At 36.4% G+C, this 12167-nt stretch overlaps 1 protein-coding gene across 2 annotated transcripts in view; it reads right to left on the reverse strand.

The window, feature by feature from the left end:
• Window positions 1–12167, reverse strand: part of COL19A1 (collagen type XIX alpha 1 chain) — a 373303-nt gene that overhangs the window by 296350 nt on the left and 64786 nt on the right. For both annotated transcript variants that reach the window (XM_059942115.1, XM_059942114.1), the window contains exons 7-9: window positions 9792–9872; window positions 5954–6079; window positions 4830–4892 (exon numbers count right to left, since the gene is read on the reverse strand). In XM_059942115.1, the coding sequence (XP_059798098.1) occupies window positions 4830–4892; window positions 5954–6079; window positions 9792–9872 (270 nt within the window). The remainder of the gene's footprint in view (window positions 1–4829; window positions 4893–5953; window positions 6080–9791; window positions 9873–12167) is intronic.

A 12167-nucleotide genomic window follows, 5' to 3' on the forward strand; every position in this document is an offset into this window, starting at 1 on the left:
TAATGAGCAATACATAATTTGGAAAGAGATTTGGGAACTGTATTCTCAAAACTTTTCTCATTTTATCTCGTTGGGCCAAAAGTAAAATGAGAAAAAGGAGAATGAGAAAAATTAAATTGCAAAAACTAGCACACTATATCTAAAAACAGTCTTGTCAAATAAGATTGGGAACAAAAGACACAGATTTGAATGAAATACTTAAATCACTGAGTGATCTTTTGAAGAAATGACTATCATTAAATTATTAATATTTACTATTAGTGGCATATAACAACTCAAGGTTTTTATAACCTAAAACATTTAATCAATTGAAAATTCTAAGGAATTATTTCACAAAATGAAGATGTGTTTGGTTTTGTTCAAACCACATATGAAACTAAATCTAAAAGGATTACCTCTACCTCTCCTTCAACACGTGAACAATTACACTGTGGATAGAAAAGTAGAGAAAACATACATTTGCTAAGTATCTACTGTGTGCCAGTTCCTGGTACTAAGTATTCCTTCTTCACAATAAGCTGTTGACTCAGTGTTATTAAGCATCATTTTCAAAGCAAGTAAGAGGTGGACAGGATTCAATCCCAAGTGATTCAGGCTCCAAAGTCGTACTCCTTCTAATATACTGTCCTACAGCCCCTAAATATACTCTCTTGGTCTTACACACCAAAAGAAAAACCTTGAGAACAACATCTGGTTGCCTTAGTAACACTGCACTTCTGATCATTTCACAAAATCAACTATTCAATATGCCTTAGAGCAAAAATGACTTTTGATCTTCAAACTATGCAGGCACTATTTTGTGCACCTGCTCTAATAATGAAACTTATATACAAGACTCAAACACAGATGGAAAGCCATCTTTATTTACTGCCCATTAAAGTTGCAGGATCACGTAGTACAATAAGAATAGAAATGTACTCATCAACTCCTCAAAAGGAAAAATACATCCATGTTTATTAAAAAAAGCTGATCACATTCATGGCCATGGTCATCTAAAGTCGTATTTGCACATCAAGGATTATGCTGATTTAATTAAATGCTGGTGCATGTACTGAAACCATAAAGGAAGTATAGTGATTATTTGCCTTCTTTTGTAGATTATCAATTTATTTTATCCCAGCTGTCATTGCCTTGCCACTAAAATCTCTTGCCATTACGAATTTTGTGTAGTCTGGAAGTTAAAACAAATGTTATTATTTTTTAAATGTATCATAAATGGGAAATTATGTAATACATTATAACTCTAAGATACATTTTGCATATTTTATAGATTTGGCATACAATAAATTTGCTAATAATTATGATCTTTTGTATTTCTGTGGTATCAGTTGTACCATGCCCTCTTTCATTTTTTATTGTTTATTTGAGTCCTCTCTTTTTTTCTTGGTGAGTCTAGCTAGCTATAGGCTTGTCAATTTGTTTCTCATTTCAGAAAACCAGCTCTTAGTTTCATTGATCTTCTCCATTGTATTTTTAGTCTCTATTTCATTTATTTCTGCTCTAATTTTTATTTCCTTCCTTCTACTAACTCTGGACTTCATTTGTTCTTCTTTTGCTAGTTCGTTAAGGTGTAAAGTTAGGTTGTTTATTCGAGCCTCTGCTTGTTTCTTGAGATGGGCACTTATCTCTATGAACTCCTCTCTTAGAACCGCTTTTGTTGCAGCCCACAAATTTTGGTACGTTATATTTCCATTTTCATTTGTCTCAAGGTAATTTTTAATTTCTTTTTTGATTTCTTCTTTCACCCATTGGTTGCCCAGTAGCATGTTGTTTAATCTCTACATTTGCGAATTTTCCAGTTCCTTCGTGTAATTAATTTCTAGTTTCATACCGCTGTGGTCAGAAAAATATGCTTGATATAATTTCAATCCTTTTAAATTCTTTAAGAGTTGTTTCATGGCCTAAAATACGATCTGTTCTAGAAAATGTTCCATATATATTTGAGAAGAATACATTCTATTGCTTTCAGAGGGAATGTTCTGTATATATCTCTTAAGTTCATCTGGTTCATCTGTCATTTAAGGCTAGTGTTTCCTTATTGATTTTCTGTCTGGATGATGTACCCATTGATGTAGAGGGGTATTAAAGTTTCCTACTATTATTGTATTACTGACCACTTTTCCCTTTAGGAGTGTTAATATTTGCTTTATATATTTAGGCACTTCTGGGTTAGGTGCATAAATATTTACAAACGTTACATCCTCTTGTTGGATTGACCCCTTTATCATTATATAAAACCCACCTTTGGCTCTTATTACATTCCTTGTTTAAAGTCTATTTTGTCTGATATAAGTATAGCTACTCAGCTTTCTTTTGATTTCCATTTGTATGGAATATCTTTTCCAATCCCTTCACTTTCAGTTTGTGTGTGCCCTTATATATAAAGTGAGTGTTTTATAGGTAGCATAGAGACGGATCTTCTTTTCAAACTATATTATAAAGTTATAGTAATTAAAAGTGTGGTATTGGCATAAAAACAGACACGCAGATCAATGGAACAGAACAGAGAGCCCAAAAATAAACCCACACATATATGGTCAATTAATTTATGACAAAGGAGTCACAAATATACAGTGGGGAAAGGATAGCCTCTTCAATAAATAGTGTTGGCTATCTACAATAGCCAAGACATGGAAGCAACCTAAATGTCCATCAACAGATGAATGGATAAAGAAGATGTGGTACATATATAGAATGGAATAATACCCATAAAAAAAGAATGAAATGATGCCATTTGAAGCAACATGGATGGACCTAGAGATTATCATGCTAAATGAAGTAAGCCCTACAGAGAATGACAAATATCATATGATATTGCTTATACATGGAATCTAAAAAAGAATGATACAAATGAACTTATATGCAAAACAGAAATAGACCCACAGACATAGAAAACAAACTTATGTTACCAAAGGGGAAAGGAGGGAGTGATAAATTAAGAGTTTGGGATTAATATATACACCCTACTATATATAAAACAGATAACCAACAAGGACCTACTGTATAGCATGTAGAACTATACTCAATATTTTGTAATAATCTATAAGGGAAAAGAATCTGAAAAAGAATATATATAGATAACTGAATCACTTTGCTGTATACCTGAAACTAACAAACACAACACTGTAAATCAACTATACTTCAATAAAAAATAGATAAAAATTTTAAAATAAATAAATAGTGCTGAGAAAACTGAAGAGCCACATGCAAAGAAGAATGAAACTTGACCACTATCTTATACCATACAAAAAAATTAATCCAAAATGGATTAAAGACTTGAATGTAAGATCTGAAACCATAGAACTCCTAGAAGAAAACATAGGCAGTAAGCCCCTCAACATACATCTTGGTGATAATTTTTTTGAATATGTCTCCAAAAGCAAAAGTAACAAAAGCAAAAATAAACAAGTGTGATCTCAAGGGCAAAAATAAATACCCATCCCAACACCAAACATTTCTTCTCAAGCACTTGCTTAGGTGCCAGAAGTTCCCATGGAAGGTACAGTGGTGGACTCCCCTTTGGGAGTCAAAAGACCAAGGATGGCTTGGCTGAAGCTTGCTGTGCAACTTTGGGGCATCAGTCATTTCACAAACTTCAGTCTCCTACCTTTTAAAGTAAGGAGTCCATGAAGATTATATAAATAATTTAGAACCATGGACTTCCAAGTTAAGGCATGAAAAGAATTTAAATCTGTTCTACCTTGGAAAGATAGTAAGAACATAATCAACTCCTAATCTTAGCAGAAATTAATCTACCTAGTTAGCTAACAAAAGATGTGACTCATAGAAAACAAACTTATGGTTACCAGAGGGAGATGGAGGGGGAGACAAATTAGGAGTTTGGGCTTAACATATACACACTACTACATATAAAATAGATAGCCAACAAGGACCTACTGTATAGCACAGGGAACTATACTCAATGTCTTGTAATAATCTATAATTGAAAAGAATCTGAAAAAGAATATACTTATATATTCTATAAGATTATAGATATATAATTCAGTTATAGATTCAGTTATATATATATATATATCACTGAATAACTTTGCTGTACTCCTGAAGCTAACACAACATTGTAAATTAACTATACTTCAATTTAAAAAATGGTTAATAAAAAGACCTGACTCAAAGAGTGGGGAATAGACAGTTTCGTTTTGAGAAGGACAGGGAGAAAGGAAAGGCAAGTCTCTAAGCATGGATCCTGGCTAGAATCAGATCTGCACAGGTCCAGCTCACCCACCATCTCCTCCAGCAAACTCTCTCCCCAGTCTCCCCAAGACTGTTACCTCAGGGCCGCTGCAACCCTCCTATAGCCCCTAACTGGTGTGGCCTTGTAAGGTCTTCTATCTCCTTCCAGATGTAAAATCCCGGAACATAGCCTATTCCTTCTATCCGCTCTAACACCCAGCACTAGGCCTTACGCAGAGCAGGTGCTCAACAAAGGTGAGCTGTATGAATAAAGGGTGGGGAAGAATCTTCAGTGGAGACCTATCAGCAGACAGAGAAACAGGAGTTCGTCAGGTATCTGGAGAAGAAAATGCTAGAGAAGGCTAGAGCCCAACTAAAAAACAGACTTTCTTGCTTCACAATTTTGCTTGTGGTTTACAGATACATTTTAGGCCAGCCTTCCAGTAGGAATGCAAAAGCAGACTTACATGCCAATACGGTCTTCCTTATTTCAGTGACCAGCACTTAAATACAGCCCTCGATATCCTTTCACAGAAATGTGCATTTGTATGGGACACAGAAAAATGAGGTGGACACAACTGTGAAGTCACTTTTGGACAAATCCTCTTTTGTCCCGACAGCGTTGGCTGGTGTCTTACCTGCTCTCCTTTGTCCCCTTTCTGTCCAGGTGAGCCTGGAACTCCCAGTAATCCTGCTTCTCCCTGAGCAGAAATGAATTTTGTGTTATCAAATATTCTGTCACATTGAACTAAAAACACATAGTTTACAAATAAGAAGCTGACAGTAGTAAGACAAAGCTTTGCTTTCCTGGGAGCTGACACAGGTCCCTCCGCTGGGAGGCCCTTCTCCCCTCATGATAAGGCTCGCTACCCCCTATTCCAAATGCCCGCCAGCATCATCTCCTCCCCGAGACCGTCCATGGGCTGGAGAATGTGCTCTCCTCCATGCCCCCTGCACCTCGTACTTGCCTTTGGCACGGAGCTTCCTGTGCAGTGCTGTTCACTTGAGGACATGTAAGCTCCCTCTAAACTTCCACCTCTCCCTCCTCCCCACTACTCCAGCCAGGAAGGGAAGTGGCGCAGGGTGCTCTAAGCCGAAGCACGCATCAAGTCATGTGCCGGGGACCTTCTGCTCCAGAAGCTGGGGCAAGTTTCCCTTCCCTTTGTACTGGTGTAGAGCAAAGCCGTCCAGAGATCACTCAGGCCTCTGAGTGCCATTAACATCCACAAAAGACGTTCGTGTAGCCCAACGGGCCCAGGCTTCCTGACCAGGAAGGGACGAGCAAAACAAATTCTTTGGGCAATAACAGAGCTCCTCTGCACTTCCTGTACAACTCACTGCAGAAAGGAGAGCTGGCTGGATATTTGGGATACTGGACAGACACGGTCTCCACACTACGTAGAGTATCTTTGTGTATGTGTTGAAGGGCAGGCACTGCGTTTCCTTCATCTGTGAATTCGCAGAATTGAAGCCTATTCCTGGCGTGTGTTATGTCCTTGTGCTTAGCTGTGGTACAGGTGGTTCCTCTCTTTATTTTCTTCGACTTCCTACCCAGGAAAGAAGGTCAGATGGCCTCAGAACTATCCAGATCGAAATCCAGGAGATCCTATCCCCAGCCCCGTTCTCTTAACCCACCCAGCGACTGAGAGGCCCAGGCACCTGATTCAACCAGCACTAGAGGGCAAGACCAAGGCCATACCCGCAGGGCCTGGCCCCCTGTGTGGCGTGGCTTTTCCGTGGGCATAGGTGAAAGACAGCATACCTTGTGTGGAATGCACTGGCACTGGTCTGTAAGTTCCTGCTTTGCTGGCAGAAATGCAGACATTCTACTGGCATGAGCGGGTACCAATGATGCTGCAGTACTTCCAAAGCCTTGCTGCTCTGGGCACTAAAATCCAGAAAGAGGCTTTAGGATATGGGGTCAATTCCAAACACTGTGACATTCCCAGCACTGACTCTCACCAAACTAGACATGACTGGAGTTTCTTGCAAGAACTTCCTTCTAATAACCAAAGGTTGACACCAACCTGTGAAAGTCCATAATGACTTTGCCCTTTCACTAGCCCCCTACGTTTTTATTACTCTGACAACACACTAGAAATGCATTAAATTGTTGGTTTTGGTGAGAAATTCTAAAGCTATTATAGGTGACTTTACAACAAGTACAGTAATATCAAACGTTTACAAGAATTACAATTGTTACAATAAAATACTTTATACAAATAACATTGGTACATGTGCTTTGGGAACAAATTTTAAAATAAAAGAACGTAATTTGAACTTTTAAAACATCGTTTACTTCAAGAAGATGATTATAAAGGCATGTAAAAGTAGAAAATAAACTCTTTTTATGCTCTAAGGTAGTATGTATTTAATCAAAGTATGTATATCTTATTCCAGTCCATTGTTCTTTATTCAAAAGTCTCCACTGTAACAGACAAGTGATGACTTTTATAACTTATCCAGTGTGTTCAGAACATGTGGGGACAGCCACATGAAGTGAAATTTGGTTATAAAGCAATGAACTTTTTTTCTGTCAAAAAATAAATCCAGATGGCCGTCTGAAGAAGATAAATGCATCCTTTCCCCTCAGCATCATTTACCAGAGTCCTTACCACGGTTTGTAACTCTGAATTTGCAGTTTCACGGATTTGCAATTTCATATCTCTGAATTTGCATTTTAGGGGGAACTGTTCACACATTACTTTATATACTACAAATTATATATGCCTGGAAAAATACTGTCCGGATACAAAATTAAAATATTGTCTGTGGTTATTTATTGTGATGAGATCATGGTTGATATTTATTTTCTTCTATGAAGTTGGCTGTATTTTCCAAATTTTATATAGTAAACATACATAACTTTTCAAACAAAATAATATTTTGAAAAAGTGTGTAGCATTCTAATGCTTGTGCGCACAGTAAACACGCTAAGAAAAATAGCTCCCCAAAAAACTGGGACTAGTTTCCTGTCTTTACCACTAGTTCTATCACATTTACTCTCTGCAGATTTAATGATTAGCTGTTTAGTTATCGTCATAAGTTTCCAAGTCCACAAGTCTAAAAATTACATTAGAATGAAACACACAAGATTATCCCCAAAACGATCCACTTATCTCATATGATTTGATATGATTTTCCAGCCAGTTCCTGCCCCGTGCCCCATGGGTTCAGTTAGATAATCAGGACCTATTCCGAGCTCACAGTTTTGCTCTGGGTATCTGATTCACTACTTTAAGACTTTAAAAGTATGTCTCAGGCTTCACTATAAAACTGCCCACACTTTCCAAAAAGTGCCTACAGGGAACATAAGATGTACAAGTAAGGACCCCCTGCTTCATAAAACCTCTGGTTTTGATATGACACATATTTAGTTAATTAGCCCTCAAAATTTTAATCATCTTTCTCATTTATTTTCAACAAATGTTGTTGATTTTCTCCTCTCTTCCTATTTATTCTTCATTCTCTCTGTCTAGGTCTGTAGTCATGAAATCTGACTGCTTCAGAAAGAGAAACCCTAATTAATAGCAGCAAAGAAGTATATTTATAGATTATCCTGAATAAATTTCACTTTTGAAATATGCTATAAAATATTATTAACAGAAAGGATGTCTGATTTGAAATTACAGGACAAAATTAGATCTTTAAGCAAGTACATTAAAATTTGTTGAGTTCAAGTATTTTTCAAAAAATATAGTTGATGCCAAAATTATAGCAGATGCACTTAAGTATCTTTTATATAACTATTTACCTTCCAAAATATATATTTCCATTAAATGCAATTATAGCACATATCCATTTCCTGCTAACGGTTAACAGAATGGTGATGTCCGCCCCCAAATACTTATCAGCAGGAAAATAAGCAGTCTTTTGTTATTTTTTTCCAAGGTTGGAGACGATTTCCTACCTTATTTTCTACTCTTTAAAACCAAATCTTTTTCAAACATGATTTAAAATTTTTTTTCATGATGTGTGGGGTCATGTCACCGCTTTTAATTATCAAGCCACTCCATTGAATCCATCACCTATTTCCTTAAACAGTTTTCTCATAATTCAAGTTGGAGTGACTACTGGTCAAGAGTATAATATTTAGGTACCTCAAAACATCATTTTGTAACTTTTCAATCAGGGAAAATTCATATTTTAAAAGCTCTCACATAAAAGAAGCATAATTAATTAACGAAAAACTTCTGGAGAATTCACATCTTCACGATTTAAATGTGTGCCTCCAGGAAGTCTAGGTATTTCAAGTCTGTAGATTGGCATTCTAAATTACCTTTCCAGATATTTATAGAAAGATATTTGGCTGGCTTTCCTTGCAATGAGAGCCATAAACTGGGTTGGAGATATGGTTTATAAAACCAAGTTACGTTAGCAAAACATATAATTTTTACAGACTTAGCTATGCTTTGAGTCAGTTGATCACATTATTATTCTACTACCCAAAGTGAGTGATAGAAGTTAAAAATATTTTTGAACTACTAAACTATGAATAAATCTTACAATTTTCAATGGTAAGCTTAGAACTTCTGACCCAAAGAATAACATTTTCACCTTTTACTTTTACTTTTCATATGTTCTTTCTGTAAGACTTTTCAGAATTAATCCCTTTCAAACACCAGTCAACAAGTCAAGAAACAATGTTTTGACATCTTTTACAAACAAAGCACTAATCATAAAAGAAGGGTACAAAAGTATAATTCCCTTCAATGAGTTTAAAAGGTAGCTGAATAAATTAAAAAGAAATACAACTATATCTAATAATATAAGACACACACATGGCCATTGCAATAAGAGATACAGAAAGTACTGAATTTAGTGGGGTTTTTTTAATGGAAGGTTGGTACAAGAAAGTAATAGTTGTAGAGTTAGGTTGATAATATTAAGAATGAGAGACTAAGAAACTGAATTTCTAATTTGTTGCAAACAGGGAGTAACCAAAGGCTTTGAGGGTGAGATGAACAGAGGACCGGGAATGTGCCTTATTCACGTCAGCCAGCCTTGTTCCTTAGCACAGTGTCTAGAAGATCAGTGTTATTGAATAACAGATGTTTAGTGAAAGAAGGTAAATGAACCTACAAAGCAGTGATGCAGAGACTTATTCTGGCTATGTGGGGACAGAGAAGGCGGATGACACAATAATGAGACGATCCGGGCACGAGGTAAAGGTGGACCACGGCGGTAACAGGAGAGGGGAAGATGCAGGTGAAAAATCTCTCACAAAGGAAAACTGGCCAGGAAGGGTGACGGCTAGGAGAGGGAAGTGAGTGAGAATAACGTACGATCACAGACCTAAAACCCCTGTAACTGGAAAATGCTGATGCTACCGTCAGAGCATGGTTTAGCGAGAAAGGCATAAATTCTCTTTTACTCATGTGGAGTCCAAAGTGAGGCCATATCTTTCCTGAAGTTCAAGATGAAGCACTGGGATTAAAATTGCGACAACAGATGATGGGACAGCCCCATGAGGGGTCTCTTGCTTGGAACTGTTTGCTCGCCTGGCTTCAAGAGAAGACGTTCAGTGCTGCCCTACACGTGACTCTACAGCCCAGGCAACTGGCCTTCTACAGTCTTCACACACCAAAAACTGAGCTTACCTTAGGGTCTGATATCTCACAACACGTTTCTTGAGCTACGATGCTCGAGTTACAGTAGATTTGAAGTTGGTGAATTTCAACCTATTAAAAAATTAGTAATAAGATATATCATTAGTTTTTTTCTTTTTGAAAATCACATTTAGGCATTTGAGAACGATGGTAATTTAACTGGAAAGAAAAATAGAAGCTAATAGTTATACAAATAAATCACCGGCAGATATTTTGGTTTTTACTTAATTTAGGATTCATGATTTTATGGACCATTTGAGAAACAGAAATGGATTTGGCTGTTGAGATAGATCTATATGTAAAGGAAATCAAGTAATAGAGCAATTGCAGATCTTTGCTCCTTGTTTCAAACCATTAAAAAGAAGTATTTAATTAAAGAGAGGTAATGCACTACGATAAGAAGAAAAAAAAAAAGGTATTTAGTTTTTATCTATTTTTCATGGATACTGTCTAATACCTATGGATTTTATGTTACATGGCATACTCCTGAGCAAGACTCACAGTATTTTTACAAAAATAATTGATTCTTCTATTTGCTCAGCAAATTCACATTTGATGGCATTTGGACATGAAATTAAAAGTAGTTTCAGGAAAGTACAATCATGTCTTCAAGTGCAAGATCAAACAACCACATCAGAGAAAGTAAATGGTACAGACTATTAACAAAATTTCAATGTGACAGATGCACAGAGAGGCTGCTTCAAATTAGTTTGTGGTTGTAAATTTAATAATTTAATTAATAATCAATCTTATGATGATTTGACATATAACATAGGTCAGGAACAACCTCTTTCCTCCCCCTCCTTCTCCTCCCCACCTTTCTCTCTCTTTCTCTCTCTCTCCTCTTTCCCCATCTTTCTCTGTCTCCTAATGTAACAGAGGTAGATTATGTATTTCTTTGAGGTCAGTAAGTACTTTCTATAGTAAGACCCAACTATAATAATATAATAATCCTATGATAATAGAAAGCAGATATCTGAGGTTAGCTCTGAATCGCTAACCCAACACCAAAAAAGCAAGAAAGGAGGGGAAAAGCTGTAACTATTACTCTACACTGAGATGAACAAAATCAATTCAGCTCATAGAAAGCATTAAGAATTCCAAACATCTTTTGGATTCATGAGCAGCCTAAGATTTGCAGCCAATGCAAAATTCTGAGATGAAATGAAACTTAATGATTTCTCTTCTAAAACTTTTTGCAAGGTTACTGAAGTAAATTTTTATTTATAAAGTTTAAATACACTGTCTTATATAGTCTAATGAAATACCAGGCAGTAACATACCCATTATGTAGCATGAAGAATGTAGAGACTCCAATTAATTAATATTCTCCTTAACTAAAACTAATTTATCATCAACACTGTTATCTAAATAGTCAATAAATACTGAAATTCTATTATGTATCATCCACTGTGCTAGGGCCTTCATATGAATTATTTTACTTAACTGAAGATAGATGATCAATTTTTCATGGATTAGAACCTAATAAAGTACCCATGACACTGAAACTACAGTCAGCCTAGTTTAATTATGCTTATTTAATTCATTAGTTGCTTTAGAATCCTTCACTGACATAGTGCTTTAGAATGAGAATGCACTGACCCTGTCACACAGAATTTTTTTGTTTAAAAAAAAAAATCCTTTTATCAGTTTTGTCACCTATTTCTCTGCACGAAAGCACACGGGTAGTATATGTAAAATAAAACATAATCATTAGAAGTTTTTTTTGATAACTTACGTTCTGAATAAACAAAACATTTGCACATTACAACACATCTTATAAATCACAGAGCTTGTATGGAGATGATAAAAAAATTAGTTCACTTAGAGTTTTAGTAGGACCAAGAATCTTTAAAAACTAAAACATGTATTTTATTTGTTTGTTTAACTTAAACAGTGACTCTCTCCTCTAAAAGCTCCATCATCGTGACATGGCTTTAATATTATTTCTTAAGTGAACTAAGATTCCACATTAAACTATGAAAGTGTTGTAAGACTATAATTTTCCCATTGTGGCTTTTCATCAGGACACACAGTGATATTCTTCAGCCTCAGGTTGTTCCCTTGAGTAAAAAGTTAATTAGACACAGGACACAACACTCAACCTTCAGAGGGGAGCTTGGAGCCAGGACCCCACTCTTGGAATAACTTGCTCCTCTCTCATTGTCATCTCTCCCTCAAAGGTTATGAATTTATATCCCAATCCTAATGTTCTCTGGTTCTTGCCATTCCCCACTTTGCCCTCGCTAGTCCTGCAGGAGATCAGATTCCCGGCAACACCAGCACTCCAGCAAGGGCTACCGCCACCCCTACTACTGTTACTAGAACTCCCTGAAGATCACTTCCCGTCTACCTACACTCCACCCA

Source organism: Balaenoptera ricei, chromosome 12 (assembly GCF_028023285.1).
Source record: "Balaenoptera ricei isolate mBalRic1 chromosome 12, mBalRic1.hap2, whole genome shotgun sequence".
Taxonomy (NCBI): Eukaryota; Metazoa; Chordata; class Mammalia; order Artiodactyla; family Balaenopteridae; genus Balaenoptera; species Balaenoptera ricei.